Here is a 17530-nt window from a genome sequence, read left to right as displayed (position 1 = left end):
GAAAGTTAAGAAGGTTTTTTCCTTCTCTGGTAAAGATACTGTTTTGGGAGATACATGTTAATAATTTGACAGTGACAATGTGTACTGGAAGTATTACATGTCCAAATGTTTGACCAATATTTCTTCTGAAACGAAGCACAGTAATTATAAGAAGTATGTTCTTTTTTTTGTTGCAATTACAAAATTTTACTTAGATATTTCTGTAAGGCTCTGTCACATAAACATTATTAAGGTCAGGTACTGATACTGTTTTTTGGTTTTGGACGAACACCACTTCAGCTCATCTCAGAAATTGGATTGAGCTAAATCTCTCCAGAGATCACAGTTCCACTGATCCACAGCCCAGTGCTTGGGGGTGTTATATCCCTTTGATGCTGCTCCAGAATGTCCTATTTCATCCATTTAATTTCATTATTTTCTATAGAGATTATGCATTAATTTCTGTAATTCCTGTGTCATCTTCAGAGATGCTACAATGCTCAAGAACAGAAAGCCGTAAAAACACTAGAGTAATTTAATCCCATATAAACACCCCCCCCCCCTCTCTCTCTCTTTCTCTTTCTCCCTAGACACCCGGTGGGTGCTATGATGGAAGGTTTGGCTGTAAACATAAAAGACAGCAGGAGTGCACCCTCCAGTATTCAGCTGCTCTCTCTCTCTCTCTCTCTCTCTCTCTCTCTCTCTCTCTCGCTCTCTCACACACACACACACACACACACACACACACACGCACACACAACTGAGAATGACACAGCAATATTATCACGGTTCAGTTTAATATGAATACCCTATTCCTTGCTGTTCTCTTGTTCTCATATTCACACACGCAGGGGTCCATGCATACATACCATTATATAGACAGCCATTATTTTTGTAATTTTGTGGAGGCTTGCCCTTACCTTGTCCATACTTTCTACGAGCTTTCTACGCTGTGATGGGGGACGTTACATAGACTTCCATTCATTTTAAGGAGACTTTACATTAACCCTAAGCTTAACACAGCCTTAAAACAGTCTTCACCTTAAGATCTAACGATTTACATTGTGGGGACCATCTGGTGATTCATTCCTGATACACACACACACACACACACACAGAGACCAGAGACAATCACCAACAGGATGGTCAGTTGTCAAACTGAATAAAGCTTGACATTTAGACACCAAACTCTAACACACACTTTAGCCTTTAGGTACTGGAACATTGCTGCAAAAATGTTTGGTTGCTTATATCCACAAGAGCATTATTGATTGATGCCTGATGGCCAAAACGGGTCCCAAAGGTATTGGATCGATTTTCATCTCTCCTGGGAACACAGAGCCACTGCTCTACAGTCAAATGTTGGAAGATTTTATGCCACAGAAATGCTACACTTTGCCTTAGGCTTGGTGACCTTAGTGTCATGGGAAGCTGCTCCAGAATAGTCATTTACAAACCGTGTCCACAATGGATGCAGTTTAAGCAGCTTAATTCAGTCATTAGAAAATGTTAATATTATAATAACAAGCTTGACCTTGAAACGTCTGTTGTTTCGTTTAGTTTTCTGACGTAAATAAAACACCCCTCTGTGTGTATAATGTTCAGATTCTGTGAAATATTGATTATTGATAATAGATTCGCTCAATGCAAGCGCTCAATAAACCGAGTATGGATGTAAATCGTCTATTTTGGTAACAGGAGACGTGATCTGCAAACCTATTGGTCGGTGGGACTGTAACTCAAATTCCAAGGGCCCTGAATTCTCACACGATATTTTTCCCACCCGTTTTACGTCAGGCCGCAGCTCCCTCGCTGTGATTGGCTGGACCGCACATTCCCGGCTCTTTTAAACGAGTCATTCAATTAACTCGGCTCACAAGGAATACTCGACCCTTTTCTTGGGTTCGTAAATGATTCTTTCAATTCTGTCGCACTGCCTGTTTCCCTCCCCACTATATTATATATATATATAATTAAAAATATAATAAAAACAACAATATATATTCTGTATATATAGAAAATATTTCTCGAATAAACATAAACTAAGATAAAGATATATACATAGAAAATATATTCGTTTCAAATGTATACAACAGTATTGTAATATAATAAAAATGAGGTGCAAACATTAGTTAAAAATTTGAGATCAAATGAACAACCGACTCTTCGATCTGAGATTCGACTCCCACGAGCCAACAAGCACCGATTCAAAAGAGCCGACTCGTTCATGAACGGTGCATTTTTACTGGCCAATGCACGCGCAGGGGGCGAGGCTTGTCGAAAAACGGGTGAGATACAAAATAAACGCAATAAGAAGCGTCTCGAGTTCTTGTCATTTTCTAGCATCAGGCAGAAATATTTTCGTGTTTTATCAGGTGTATCTCCGGGAGAGATTCAGGTGAACGATGCCGGACTCTAAGAAGTTCTTCGAGAATCTGTCTGGAGCGGAGAAATCCATCGGAGTGTTGACCAGCGGTGGAGATGCCCAAGGTGAGTGCGACTTTAACCGGAATAACCTCCGCTCAGCGCCGCTTCCCTACAGCGGAGCAGCCGGGAGGAGATTCACATTGTATTAAATACAAATATCTCGACAGATCATTGGGAATTCAGCTCATTTCTCATTAAAACCAACAGTGCAACAGATGTCCTTTTATTTATGTCCAGCTATCCACTTTAGCTTATTAAACTAAATTTTCTTGGAATAATTTGCGCACGTCTTCTTAATTTCTTAAGAGGTTCTCCAAGTATATATATTTTTGTCAATAAAATGGGTGCAAGTGGAATAAATTGTGTACAAAAAAAGTCGAAAAAAGCGGGTGCAGGAAAGAACTTGTGGCCACAATAAATAAATTAATAAATAAATAAATAAATAAAAAAATTTAAAAAATACGTGCACACAGTGTTTAGAACAAACTTATTGATTTGAAAATTGTGGAAAGGATTTAAGAAAAATAGGCGAGCATATTTTCCCTGATGAGCATATTTTAACACTCGTGTGTCTCATGTATGTAAAACATGAAATCAATTTTTTATTATTTGGTGCTTAATACTGATATTTTAATGAGCTCTGTTCTGATTGGCTCTCCTGTAATGTGACCGCTGAAACACTAATATCAATCTGTGAGGGGCGGGGCTAAGCTGCTGTAGGCCGAAGGTGTGGGTATGTATGATTTGGTTTTCTGTGACGTCACAGGCAATAAAAACGATCTGTTTTTGAAGCTTCAGAGAAAGAAAGGTTGTTCTTTATTGTTTGTCATTGTTGGCCACTGGTCTGTGCTACCACAAATCCAGTCCACCGGACCCCTGCAACTGAAAAACTTATGCTATGTTTTAGGGGTCTGAGGCATCCCACTCCTTTATAATTGTACATTAACATTTAGAGCAGAAGAGGATAACACTAATGCGGCTGATTAATATCTGAAAGGCTGGAAGAAGGGATTAATTTGTGAAGTAGGGGGTGTTGGAGATGAATTTGCAGGTCGAGGCAGTGTGTTTTTCTCATAGACTGTATAAGAGTGTATGAATACAGATGTCTATAAGCACTATTATCTATGGTTTTGCTCTTTGATTTTGCTCTTTGAGTTTGAAGCAGCTGTTAGAGCTGAAATCCTCTGAGATTTAGTTTGTAGCTGTGTGTGTGTGTGTGTGTGTATAGTGCACACTCACTGGAGCAGTGTGGACGTGAGGAGAGTCAAGTAGCAGTGCAGCATCCTGCCATGCCACATTTCGTCACAACAGCACTCAGCTCAGCAACACCATATATACCGGCCATATTTTAATTTCTTGGCTAAAACAGTTTTTCCATTCCACCTTAAATGGGGCAGCAGTTACATTCTAGTGCCTTGGACTAAGGATGTAACTACTGCAGCATTTTAAAGGCTGCCCCTACAGTTGCAGATTTTAATTCACATTTATAGCACTGTCCTGAAATCAAGGACTGGGGAGTGGTTTCCTATCCTCCTTTAAAATTACATAGTGCAGTTTCTGCAGTGCTGAGCCAGAAGTAGAAAAAATAGAGCCACTGTTCTGCCTGTTACAACAAAGTGAATTATCACAATGATTTTGAAGCTGTATTTTTAAGGTAAAAATACTACCTAGTGTTGCTTTAATGTGGAACAATATTTGTAAAACACAAAAATTAATTCTCTCTCTCTCTCTCTCTCTCTCTCTCTCTCTCTCTCTCTCTCTCTCTCTGCAGGAATGAATGCAGCAGTGAGGGCTGTGGTGAGGATGGGGATTTATGTTGGAGCTAAAGTTTATTTTATTCATGAGGTATGATAAATCTCAGAGCTGTATTTCACCATTTTTGTATGATGATATAATAAATTATATAAAAAAATAAATCTGTATATCAGCACAGACCCTGACATTAATGAAGTTAACTATGTCTTTATAAGCTTTCAAAAATAACTGCTGCTTCTTTACATGTTTAAAACGAACTCCTTGTTAATTAAGATTTCTTTAAAGTGTTTTATTATTATAATTTTAATTATTATTATTATTCTGTGCAGGGTTATCAGGGCATGGTGGATGGAGGTGATAACATCAAGGAGGCCACATGGGAGAGTGTGTCCAGCATGCTACAACTGGTCAGTGCTAAATTCAGATTAGATTAAAATGTGATATGAAGGGGCTCCCAACGGAGTAGGAATCTCCGATCCTCACTCAGTAAAGGCTGGGAGTCCTACAGAGTTCAACTAATTTTCAACCCCTGCCCCCCACTTTTTCCCCACAATGCTAGCAAGATGTCTGTAAGCTGATGTGACAGATATGTGCAGTTTGCATTCTCCTCCAGTGTGTTAAGCTGTTCACTGTTGTTATACTAGTGGCAGTTAGAGAAGAAGTGGTGAGTTGGCCTCATGTTTTAGGTGAAGCATATTTTGTCCTCCACCCTCTTCTTCTTCACCCCCTTTTTCACTGAATGGTACCTGCTTTACTCGACTCTACATGGTTCTACTTGCTTGGTTCCTAGTAGATTTTCCACTATGAACCCTTGGATATGTAGTCTGTTACACCTCTAAAGGAAACCACAGGCATCGGAAATTAAACAACGGCAGCGGCAACATCAATGATTGTTTACTCATCGTGTATTTGCATGTTGTTGTTTTTTTGGACAGAACATGGCTCCTCCCCCTAGTCTTTTCAATCCTTGTTCCAGTGTCCACCCCTCTTTCAGTTTCTTTCATCGGCCACCGATCCAAGGAGCATGTAAACCTCTAAAGACCACAGTGTAATTTTATGATTAAACGTGATGGCTGCTGTAGCTTGGTGAGTTTGTACTGGATGTCTGCTTTTCCTTGTGAATGACAGTGACTCTCTGGCCAATCAGTGCTCTGCTAGGTTTACTGAAACCAAGAGCGAGGAAAGACTAAAAAAGTAATCAGTTGCACATACCAGGCACCGGATATTATTAGTGGAAAATCCAAAAAGCTGAGTCTAGTGGAGTAGCTGACAATGCAGTAGGAAGGCGTCGTATTTAAGACAGGAGAAGAGTCATTTATGGGCAGAGAAAACCAACCTGATTATAAACAAATAAATAAAATAATATATATATATATATATATATATATGTATATATAACATGGCACATATTAATCAGCTATGATCATCTACAGCAGGAACTGCAGAAGCATTTTAAACACTAGGTAAACGTCATTTTAAAACCTAATTAATTCTTAATACGTTTTTCATTCAAAATTTTACATCATTCATTTTTTGAGCATCTGAAGTCTCAACCACTGGATAATGTTTACTGAGTCCAGTTTGGTTTCCTTTCAGCTTCTGTTTTATTCAGTGTAAACTCTCAGTGGGAACATCTACGATTGTGGGGAACACAGAACTAAGCGCCATGTCTTTTAAGGTGTGGGGGTTCTACTCTCCAGCTCCACATCCTTTCAAACCCACTGTGTTTCATTCCAATGGAGTGCTCAGATGGAGCTTGATCTTCTCCTCTCTCACAAAGATCCAAGCTCTGTATGTATGTTGTGTGTGTGTGTGTGTGTGTGTGTGTAGGGTGGTACAGTGATTGGTAGCGCCCGCTGTAAGGAGTTCCGGACTCAAGAAGGCCGCCTGCAAGCTGCTCTGAATCTGGTTCGACTCGGGATCACAAACCTGTGTGTGATCGGAGGAGATGGCAGTCTGACCGGAGCTAACCTCTTCCGAGAGGAGTGGAGCAGCCTGCTGGAGGAACTTGTAAAAACAGGTGTGAAGATGGCTGTAGGTAATCATTCATATATAAACATTAGTGAGGTCAGGTGCTTATGTTGGCTGTCTAGTCCTGCACTCCAAGACAGAGCTCCCTCCATGACGCCTAAGAACTGTCACATTACCCTTGAGCACAGTCCAGAGGAGCCCTCTAACCCATGCTTGACATTGGGGACTCATGTGCTGCTTCTCCTACACTCCTTGTATTTAATTTCATGTTTTATTACAGATGAATTCACTCATTGTTAAGGGTTGTCTAAAACGTTAAGATGTCTGTTTAGATTTTTTTGTTTAATCAGCTGTTTTGTGGCTGTTATTTAGATATTTAATATTGAGAGTTATTTTGCAAATATAACTGTGTGTGTGTGTGTGTGTGTGTGTGTGTGTGTGTGTCCCAGATCAGATAGATGAACAAGCAGCTGAAACACACTCTTCTCTGCACATCGTGGGGATGGTTGGCTCCATAGATAATGACTTCTGTGGAACGGACATGACTATTGGCACTGATTCAGCTCTACACAGGATCATAGAGGTGGTGGATGCCATAGTGACCACAGCACAGAGGTACACACACACACACACACACACACAAATCTACAGGACGTATATAAGCTGTAGTATGTAAGGGCTGACATGCAATGCCCACAGGCAGGACACTCAATCACACACTCCGCATCAGTAAGCAGCTTTACTCATATGTACACACACGAGCACACAAGCTCACATCGACATGCACATGCAAGTACATGCACGAATTCAAGGACATACACAACATGACAAATGTGAAAATAAAGACTCCCACAACAAGTTGCATCCAAATATTCCATATACATCATTAGTGAATGTTCTTCTGTTGAATGTATTACAGTATTTTAACACACATATTTTACTAGGGGTGTCAGATGATTAAAAAAATCATGATAAATTTCAGCATTTTCGTGGAGACAATCGTGGTTAATCGCAGTTGTTCTATTTACTCATATTTGACCCTGAAGTACAGAGTTCAGCTGTTTAAGTAAAAGAAAAAGAAGAGTGGACAAAAAAGAGCTTCATCAGAATGGATTTAACACATTCAAAGCACAGCCTTGGGGCCTGGGAGTCTTAAATGAATGGGACCAACAGTTAAAAATGCGTTCACTTTATCGCATTAACGTGTTATTAATGATAGTATATGACACCACTCATTTTTACACATTAATATGTCCAGACAGAACCAGCAGATGAGTTCTGTTGAACTCATGAGTTGCAATTCATTTATAATTTGTATTTGTGTTGTAGCCATCAGAGAACATTTGTCCTGGAGGTGATGGGGAGACACTGCGGGTGAGGAAGCATACATGTATATAATAACGAATATGTAGGAAATGAATGGATGTCTATGTAATGTCCCCTGAAACTATGGAGACGGACTGTGTTTTGTGTGCACAGGTATCTAGCGTTAGTCAGTGCTTTAGCATGTGGAGCTGACTGGGTGCTGATTCCTGAGATGCCTCCAGAGGATGGATGGGAAGAGCAGATGTGTCAGAAGCTCTCAGAAGTAACACACACTCATTCAAACCCACACATACACTGATACATTTATTATAGCATTGTTTGAAGGCTGAAATATTGGCTTCAAGCAGCAGTGCAGGGAAAATGTTTGATGTGGAGATTTGTGTGTGTGTGTGTGTGTGTGTGTATGAAAGCAGTGGTAAGGTGTGTCCTTGTACTATCCTTTAATTAATCTTGGCTGCTGGGAATGATGCTGTTGTCCAGAGCTGTTTCATGGTTCTCATCTGAATATTCTCACTGTAGCAGAGGGAGCTATGGATAGAAATGGACATCCCATCATTTCTGACTCTGTTAAAATGTGAGTACTCAATGTACACCTTACACTGAACTCTGTGTATGATACGTGTGTGTGCCTTGTGCTTTTTAACCTCCTCATAGAACCGAGCAGATAAGAAACGACTCAATATCATCATAGTAGCAGAAGGAGCTATAGACTCTCACAACAAGGCCATCACCACGGATTATGTGAAGGATGTGAGTACTGCGTCTCTGGAGTAGACCGCCTTCATCGTCCCATCACCATTTTTTTACCTCCACTCCAGTTATTAGGTTCTTTCATCTCTCAGTTTCCTTTCATCTTTCTACCCATCTGGCCTCAGTCTGGACTGTAGAGCATCTTACATTCAACATTTCTAATCAGCATTCCTTTCACTCTCTTCACTGAGCTCTATACAGAGCTCTATACAGCTCTAAACAGCTAACAGAACGAAGTGGGAGGTTCTGGAGCAGCTGCACATAACACTGAGTTCACGATTCCCAATACCATGTGTTCACTAGAGGGCTATATAGGTCCCCAGCACTAGGGCTTGGAGCAGATTAAAGGGACACTAGGTAAGATTTGGTATTTTTGCTCCTGCTCTCTCCTTTGCAGTTGCAGAGTGTAATTCACTTTTATAGCACTGTCCCTGTTCTCCTCATTATAAGTCAGTGCATCATCTCAGTGATTTTGAAGCTGTAATTTTAAGCTAAAAACTCTACCTATCGTTCCTTTAAACAGAGTTACAGAGTACCTACAATTTAGGAGAAGGACGATGCCCTAACTCCTCCTCTCCTGCATTACGCACCCTTTTAAACCACTCCTTCCTCCCTCTTCTTCTCATGACAAATATTCACACTCCACCACCACCAAAGCTCCTCCTTCTTTTCCAACACAGCAGGGGAGGGCGGAGTCCGGCTTCAAATCTCACCAACAGAAGCCACACAGAACTCCGGCCCAAGCTCCTCAGCATCCCACTTCCTTGCCCCAGTTCACAATGGGCTTGGTTCACACTTCAGACACCATTATGGAGCTCAATCCAATACATTTTGGGATGATTTCTGATGAAGAACTAATAATCCAACATCAGTGTGACGCCTCTAAAATCAAATCCTCCAAACAGATCAGCATCCAGTCTAAAGCCTTCCCAGAAGAGCAAAGGCTACACTTTACTTTTGCTGATAAATGTCGGATGAGCAGGTGTCAATAAACATTTGGATGTATAGAGTACCTGAGGCAGGTAAATAAGGATGTTGGATTATTGCTGTTTGCCTGTCTCAGGTAAAACTGGTTTTCTGTTTTTATTTCACTCACCTTCATGGCATTTCATTACAGAATTGAGCAAAGTTGCTTTGAGCAGGCTTTGAGTTTTCTGTCCTCTCATATTCCATCTGTGTGTGTGTGTGTGTCTGTGTCTGTGTGTGTGTGTTTGTGTGTGTGTTTGTGTGTGTGTGTGTGTGTGTGTGTTTGTGTGTGTGTGTTTGTGTTTGTGTGTGTGTGTGTGTTTGTGTGTGTCTGTGTGTGTGTGTCTGTGTGTGTGTGTGTGTGTGTGTTTGTGTGTGTGTGTGTGTGTGTCTGTGTGTGTGTCTGTGTATGTGTGTGTGTTTGTTACAGTGTGCTTTCTGATCTGAATCTGGCACCGTGTGTTTGTATTGTAGCTGGTTGTGAAATCTTTGGGGTTTGATACACGGGTGACGATCCTCGGCCACGTCCAGAGAGGAGGGACACCCTCTGCATTCGACAGAATCCTGGTAAAGTCTGATTTAACTCAACATTTAACCCATTTAATGAAACACCTAACCACTAATGCTCTCATTGCAAAGTGCCATGAAATCCTCACAGCAATATTCCAATCCTGAATAAATCAGTCCCAGGAGTGTAGAGTTGTTCAAATATTAACTCTCTCTCAGAAATATTCAACTTTAATATTCAACACTCTCTCTCTCTCTCTCTCTCTAGGCCAGTAGAATGGGAGTAGAGGCTGTGTTAGCACTACTGGAAGCATCTCCGGACACTCCGGCCTGTGTGGTGTCTCTATGCGGAAATCAGGCTATTAGGCTGCCTCTAATGGAATGTGTGCAGATGGTTAGTGAGTGTGTGAGTGTGTGTGTGTGTGTGTGTATGTGTGTGTGTGTGTGCGCCTATTTGTGTGGAGGCTGAGTGGACACTGAATGCAGAAGGCCATGCCTTTACTACATTAGCCTGAGCCTATAAACCTTATATTGTTGTGGAAGATGTTTATCCTTTTACTGAAATATCACCTTTAGTGGTGATTTGTCTGAACCACCACAAGTGATAGGGACTGCCCTTTAATACATTTAAAGGCCTGCAGAAGGAGTTCCCAAAATGTTTACAACCTTGGGCCTGATATAACACCTGTGGGGGGTGAGGGTAAAGGGGTGTCATTATACTGTGCACTTGGCTCATATTTTTAATCATATACACCTCTTTATTATAACATAATATTTATCTGTTTGGCGAGATTTAAACAGACTGGACATGTACGTGTGTTCACCACACCCTTCACTCGTCAGTGACACGTCACAAGGCGTCACAGAGCCACGTGCTCCTCGTGGCAGGAAACATGACACACAGTAATGAAGTTTTATGAAACATTCGCTATTAAAAATAATAATGCAAAATTTCAAAAAAAAAAAAAGTTAGGTTCAGAGCTTTTGTTGCTAGTTCCCTATTCTGAAGTTAGTAGTTGTTGTGGCCCATTACCAAACGACCCATGACCTGATAATTGTCGGTGGGAACCTCAGCTTGTTGTATTCTGCGTTCCTGTACCAAGATTAAAAACAGTTCTGTTTGTGTTCATGTCTGTGATGTAGACTCAGCAAGTGCAGAAGGCCATGGATGAAAAGAAATTTGAAGAAGCTGTTAAACTTCGTGGCAGGTAGACATCCACTCATCCACTTATCTCTACATCCATCCATCAATCCCTCAGTCCACTGATTCATCCATCCCTCTCTAAATCCATCTATCATTCATTCAAGCTACGCAGCCTTCCTTCACCCTCCATCCACCCTGTTTTCTCCACCCAGAGTTCATCCATCCGCTTATAGCTGTGTCTATCCCTACATTCATCAAACATCTATCCATTGATCCCTCTTCCATGCATCAGTCCTTCAGTCCACCCTTCCTACTCCTCCATCTATCAACCCATATCCCTTATCTGTTCATCCCTCAGTCCATCACACAACATCACAGTAGTTCTAGAATTTGTTTGCTATTCTTATCTATTTATAAACCTAGCTGTTAAAAAAACAAAAAACCCATCCTGTATACAATGCAGGTCCAGTCTAATCAGATTTTTCATTTAAGGACAGCTTTAACACCGGAAAGTGTCTGAAAAACTGATCTCTGTTTTGTAAAAAACCTCCAGGAGTTTTGAGAACAATCTGAACACCTACAAGCTGCTCTCATACCGTAAAACTGAGAGCGAAGTGCCGAAGGTGAGTCTCACACACACTAACACATAAAAGTCTAAACAAATCCGATTACACTGTAGCTGAGTGATTATTATAAGCAATATTATTCTGATCGTGTTTTTGTGTAAATATATATTATATCTAAAAGAGTGTTTATGGATTTGTGCTAATATTATACAGAAACTGAAATGATCATATTGTATTTTCCAGGCACTAATTAATGCAGGTATATTTAGAGCTGAGCATGTGAGATAAAGGGTTAACACTGTCTTTTTTTGACTGCTGAATGAACTGGTTTTTGATTATTTGTATTATTTTCACTCTCTTGGTTTGTGTGGATGAGGTGGAGAGGTTTTGGAGGATGATCCCGGCTGTGTATGTTAACAAAGCTTCATAGTGGGATAAAGTAGAAGAAACAATCAATAAAATAGAATAAAAAATAAAATAAAATAAAATAAAAGAATAGAATACAATTGAATAAAATAAAATACAGTAAAAATAAAAATAAAATAAAATAAAAAATAATAAAAAGAATAAAATAAAAGAATAGAATAGAATTGAATAAAATAAGATACAGTAAAATAAAATAAAATTAAATAAAAGAATAGAATAGAATTGAATAGAATAAAATACATTAAAAGAAAAGAAAAGAAAAGAAAAGAAAAGGATAGAATAAAATAGAATTGAATAAAATAAAACAAATTACAATAAAATAAAATACAATAAATTAAAATAAAATAAAATAATATAAAATAAAACAGAATATATTTTCTCTAATAGGATTTATTAACTAGGTCCCTGTTCTAAAACCTGATTGGCTGAATGTCTAACACCACACTTTAACAGTGCTTTGATTGGCCTCTTGTGGCTGACTGATTTAGAAATCGTTTTAGTTTCAATAAAACATATTAACTGAAGTAGTAAATGTATTTAAATGTGTTTTATGACTTGGTATTTTGACTAGAATGTATCTTTCTAGTGTTCAGTTCTTATGTGTTGCACCACTGTCATCTTGTGATTTATTTTAGAAACCAATTTTTGGTAAACATAAGTACAATTAGCTGAAAAAAAAACTGAAATTAAATGTCCTTTATGACATTTATTGGTACTTGGTGAAACTATATGTTTGGTATAAAAAGATTATTCCATTATTTAGTTTACTCCAGCAGCCATCATGGCTTTTTCATATCTGACTTTGCTTCACACAGTATCCCTACCGTCTCCATGCTGCATGTGTGTATGTAACATGACGGTAGATTATTGCAGCATGATGATTTTTTGTCTTTAACAAACAGGCTGCTTTTATTGGCTGCAGTTCTCCACTTTGCATTCTAATATATGCATTGTGAGTTATAACACCTGCATGAGCTGAGAGAGAGAGCGAGATGAAGAATGGTGCAGTGATGCCTCAGAGACAGATGAGAGATGCTTCACAGCTCTCTAATTAATTCACTTCTAATCTGTGTGAGTGTGTATTAATTCCCTTTTCGTCCTGCAGAGTGGGTTTAACGTGGCTGTGTTGAATGTGGGTGCTCCGGCGGCCGGGATGAACGGGGCCGTCCGCTCAGCGGTCAGGGTGGGCATCACAGAGGGACACACCATGTTTGCTGTTCACGATGGTTTTGAGGGCTTCAGCAAGGGACAGGTAACACAGCACACAAGTGCACTCCAGTAGAGACAATTCAGTAGAGGTAACATTACACATTTTCTGCAGGTAACAAACATGTACATTCTAATATCGTTAATGTGTAGACTCTAGTATAGCTACCAGTGCACACCTTCTACTGATAAAACACCTGTGGAGGATAATTTTGTTATATAACTTAATATTTTCTCTGATATAAAAATAACAAAATATTTATTCATTTGATCTGTCTTTCCTCAGATAAAAGAGATTAAATGGGGTGATGTTGGAGGCTGGACTGGTCAGGGGGGGTCACTACTCGGAACGAAAAGGTAAAATTTCTTTTAAACAGGAATCAGTTCAAATGAAAATCAGTTAAATGCCCTCTTAATTCTCTTAGTTTTAGATGAATAGCTTTGATTAACAGCTTTTAACAGTTCTTTTATTACATTTTCTTTTCAGAACCCTGCCGGGCAAACACCTGGATAAAATCGCTGAACACATCCGAGTGAATAAGATCAATGCTCTGCTGGTCATCGGAGGATTTGAGGTGAAGAGATTACACGTTAGAAAACAGAGAATTGTTTTATAATAGGATTCTAGTGCACAAAGACTCGTAACTATAATGCAGCATTGTAATATTGTTATAAAATCTTAATATATTGGGCAGCAAGTGAAGACTTAATTCTTGATGTATTATTCATTCATTGTCCATAAGCACTTATCCAGTTCAGGGCGGTGGTGGGTCCGGAGCCTACCAGGAATCACTGGGCACAAGTCGGGAACACACCCTGGAGGCGCCAGTCTTTCACGGGACGACACCCACTCACACATTCACTCACACACTCACACCTACGGACACTTTTGGTCTGTGGGAGGAAACGGGAGCACCCGGAGGATTCCACTATTTGTATTTTAGATACTAACATCCACCAGTCAACATGTCTGACTCCTACAGGCCACGCCTCCTGCTTTCCCCTTGTTTCTGTTCTCTCATCTCCTGTTTATGACCCCAAGTGTGACCCATTGCTCTCTGCTCTTTTATTACCTGTAATGCTGAACTCTTACCCATAAACCCTTGCTGTGTAGGCATACCTGGGTCTGTTGGAGCTGCTTGCGGCACGCTCTCGACTCACTGAGTTCTGCATTCCCATGGTGATGGTGCCATCCACTGTCTCCAACAACATCCCTGGCTCAGACCTCAGCATCGGGGCAGACACTGCGCTCAATGCCATCACCAATGTAAGGTTGACTTTAAGCAATTTAAGCTTCCCAGCTCTCCATAGAAATCTCCACATTAACATTTCTCTGTTTGTATGTGTGTGTTTTTGTGTGTTTGCGTTGTTGTGTATACGCAGACCTGTGATCGTATAAAACAGTCGGCGAGTGGGACAAAGCGGCGTGTGTTTATTATAGAGACAATGGGCGGTTACTGTGGTTACCTGGCAACGGTCGGGGCGCTAGCTGCTGGAGCAGATGCTGCTTATATCTACGAAGAGCCTTTTAACATCAAAGAACTTCAGGTGAGCTCACCTGTGCAAACATCAATGACCTTCAATGACCTTCAGCCGCTATTAGCTGCACCTGTAGCTGACATATCATGTGTAATCTCTACAAAGCATCAGATGAAATGGGATGCTTGGAGCAGCTGCACATGAGCTTAAGGTCTCCATACCCAATGACAAGCGAAGGCTAGAGCTTTGGATCAGTTTTCTCTAGAGGTTGACTAGTACTCTATGTATATATATATAGAAGTCAATGAGATCACTGAAGTTTATGCGGCAGAATGCCATTGAATCCTCACAACGTTCTTCCATTTCCGTTATCTAGGGTAAAGCCTCCTCAGGAGAGAGAGAGAGAGAGAGAGAGAGAGAGAGAGAGAGATACTTACTGCAGTAAAGAGAAATTAACACCTGATTAATTACCATTAACTCCCCCCCCCCTCTCTCTCTCTTTCATCCAGTGATTGGACAGGTGACCATCACCTGGCCTTGAAACACAGTGTGTCTATATTTGGATGCTGGAGATGACCTAGATACACACACATACACACACACACACACACACACACACTTATGTACATGTATACACATATATAACGGTGTTATTTTTCCAAGTAGTTAATCTGTAATTAGTGACATTATTGTTATGATGGGAGTGTTTTAAACTCTCACACACTCCCTCACACACACACACACACACACACACACACATAAAACTATTACCTAGAGCAAATACAATGATAATTTCACATGGTAGTAAATCAGACATTTACAACAAGTATGTTCAGGGCAGTGATGGTAATATAATATAACTTCTTCTGGGTTAAATAATAACATTGTCCCCTTGCCATACTCTTTATTTCTCCTTCTTCTGCTGCTCCAAACATAGAGTGGTATATTTAGCCCTGTGCGCTATATCAGGAATTTACAGCAGAGAGAGAGAGAGAGAGAGAGAGAGAGAGGGAGGGAGGAAGGAAGGATGTGTGGGGTGTGGTGATGACGTTAAAGTGACTTTTTAATAACTGCTTTCTCCAGACCAATGTAGAGCATTTGACGGAGAAGATGAAGACCAGCATCCAGAGAGGTCTAGTACTCAGGTACTTTACAGACACACACACACACACATATCATCATCATCATCATCATCATCAGCAGCAGTAATCATGTACTCATGCTGTAGTGCCGAGTCACAGTTCACCATCATCTACTGTCTTATAGTTAATTATTTTTTTGGTTAAATTGAGATGCAATATTTATGGTTTTTTGGAAAGGGAAGAAGTAGGATTACTGAGTCAGAATATATGTGTGTGTGTGTTTATTTACAGGAATGAGAACAGCAATGAGAACTTCACAACAGACTTTATCTACCAGCTGTACACGGAGGAGGGTAAAGGAGTGTTTGACTGCAGGAAGAATGTCTTGGGACATATGCAGCAGGTACACACACACAGACACATACACACACAAACACATGGGACTCTTTATGTTCCGTTCAGCTATATGTGAATACAGCTTCCTCACAGTACAGTCATTGCAGACACAGCCAGCTAAGATAATCATGTCCGACGTCTAGCTTGGGTTAGAGGTGTATCAAGAGCTTAGCACTGGCTTGTGGAGCAATGGAACCGTGTTCTCTGTGGTCATGGCGTTCCAACCCATATTCTGGGATGAGTTAAAGTGGAGTGGTGATCCATAAATAATCATGCATCTTCAGTACCTGGCTGTGCTAATGTTCCTGTGGCCACCATTAAATAGCCGAGAGTGTTATTGGAGTAAATAGGACCGCGCGTCTGATCGATATCCTTCTTTTCAGTGGTGGGTAAGGATGTGTCCACAAACTTTTGGCTGTATAATTATAGCATAGTTTTCAATGTGTTTCAGGGAGGAGCGCCGTCTCCATTCGACAGGAACTTTGGGACCAAGATCACAGCTAAAGCAATGCAATGGATCTCAAAAAAACTGAAAGAGTTTTATGTTGAAGGTATACACACACACACACACACACAGAGAACCAGAGACAAATTTCAGAATAATGTTTTGGATGAACAGGTGTCTACAATGTTTTGATCTGATAGTATGAGTAGGGTCCCTGTGTAATCGTGTGTGTGTGTGTGTGCGTGCAGGGCGTGTGTTTGCTAACACTGAAGACTCTGCATGTTTACTGGGAATGAGACGAAGAGCTCTGGTCTTTCAACCTGTAACACAACTCAAAGAAGAGACAGACTTTGTGTAAGACACGCCCATTTCGTTTGGTGGTAAAACGGATTAATTGTATGTTTCCATTGTATTTATATTGGCCATTTTATTAGAAACACTTACCATAAATGTGAATCAGTCATAATGGGATTCTGTAGGATGTTGTTGATAATTATTAGTTTGTTTTATATGGTCGGTGTATATTGTTGTTTATTGTTTACGCAGACACAGGATTCCTAAGGAGCAGTGGTGGCTGAAGCTCCGCCCCCTGATGAAGATTCTTGCAAAGTACAAGACCAGCTACGACGTGTCGGACTCCGGCCAGCTGGAACATGTGACAGGACTGAGGAACGAAGAGAGAGAGAAGGAGAAAGAAGGAGAGGAAGAGTAAGAGAGAGAGGGAATGTGGGAGACGAGGAGTGGATAATAGGAGAAAGAATAAGAATAGAGGAAAAGAGAGGTGGAGACAGGGAGAGGAGTGAGAGTAAGAGACAGAAACTGTGGGGATAATTAATATCACGAACATTGAAATTCATTGCAATTCCACAGCATTGTTTTGGTGCATAGGTTTAGTGTTTACCTTTGAATGCGTCTTAAAGACACCTTAAATCTGACCCTGTTGCCACAGAGGTCCTCTTCACTGATAGACATTAAGATCAGAGTCCTAACACCGTGCATAAATATCTTAGGTGAGTTCAAATTCATCTTAAAAGATCCCTGCAGGTGCAGCAATATGTGCTTCATTTCATCTGAGAAAAACAGTCGCGTGAAGATGTTTACAGTT

At 40.3% G+C, this 17530-nt stretch overlaps 1 protein-coding gene across 1 annotated transcript; it reads left to right on the top strand.

Annotated features, from left to right (window-relative positions):
• The first annotated feature begins 2298 nt into the window (after positions 1-2298).
• LOC136677686 (ATP-dependent 6-phosphofructokinase, platelet type-like) lies at positions 2299-17225 on the top strand. The gene is made up of 22 exons (XM_066655279.1): positions 2299-2469; positions 4178-4251; positions 4491-4568; positions 5992-6181; positions 6582-6747; positions 7462-7506; positions 7612-7720; positions 8113-8208; positions 9649-9741; positions 9950-10075; positions 10825-10889; positions 11379-11448; positions 12923-13069; positions 13310-13380; positions 13511-13598; positions 14138-14290; positions 14407-14571; positions 15586-15647; positions 15876-15987; positions 16432-16531; positions 16674-16779; positions 16972-17225. The coding sequence occupies exons 1-22, from the start codon at positions 2385-2387 to the stop codon at positions 17135-17137; spliced, it is 2367 nt and encodes a 788-aa protein (XP_066511376.1). The 5' UTR covers positions 2299-2384; the 3' UTR covers positions 17138-17225.
• Positions 17226-17530: the final 305 nt, after the last annotated feature.

This window comes from Hoplias malabaricus, chromosome Y (genome assembly GCF_029633855.1).
Source record: "Hoplias malabaricus isolate fHopMal1 chromosome Y, fHopMal1.hap1, whole genome shotgun sequence".
In the NCBI taxonomy this organism is placed as follows: Eukaryota; Metazoa; Chordata; class Actinopteri; order Characiformes; family Erythrinidae; genus Hoplias; species Hoplias malabaricus.
The sequence above is the reverse complement of the archived record's forward strand: the minus strand, read 5'-3'. Positions and strand labels throughout refer to the sequence as shown.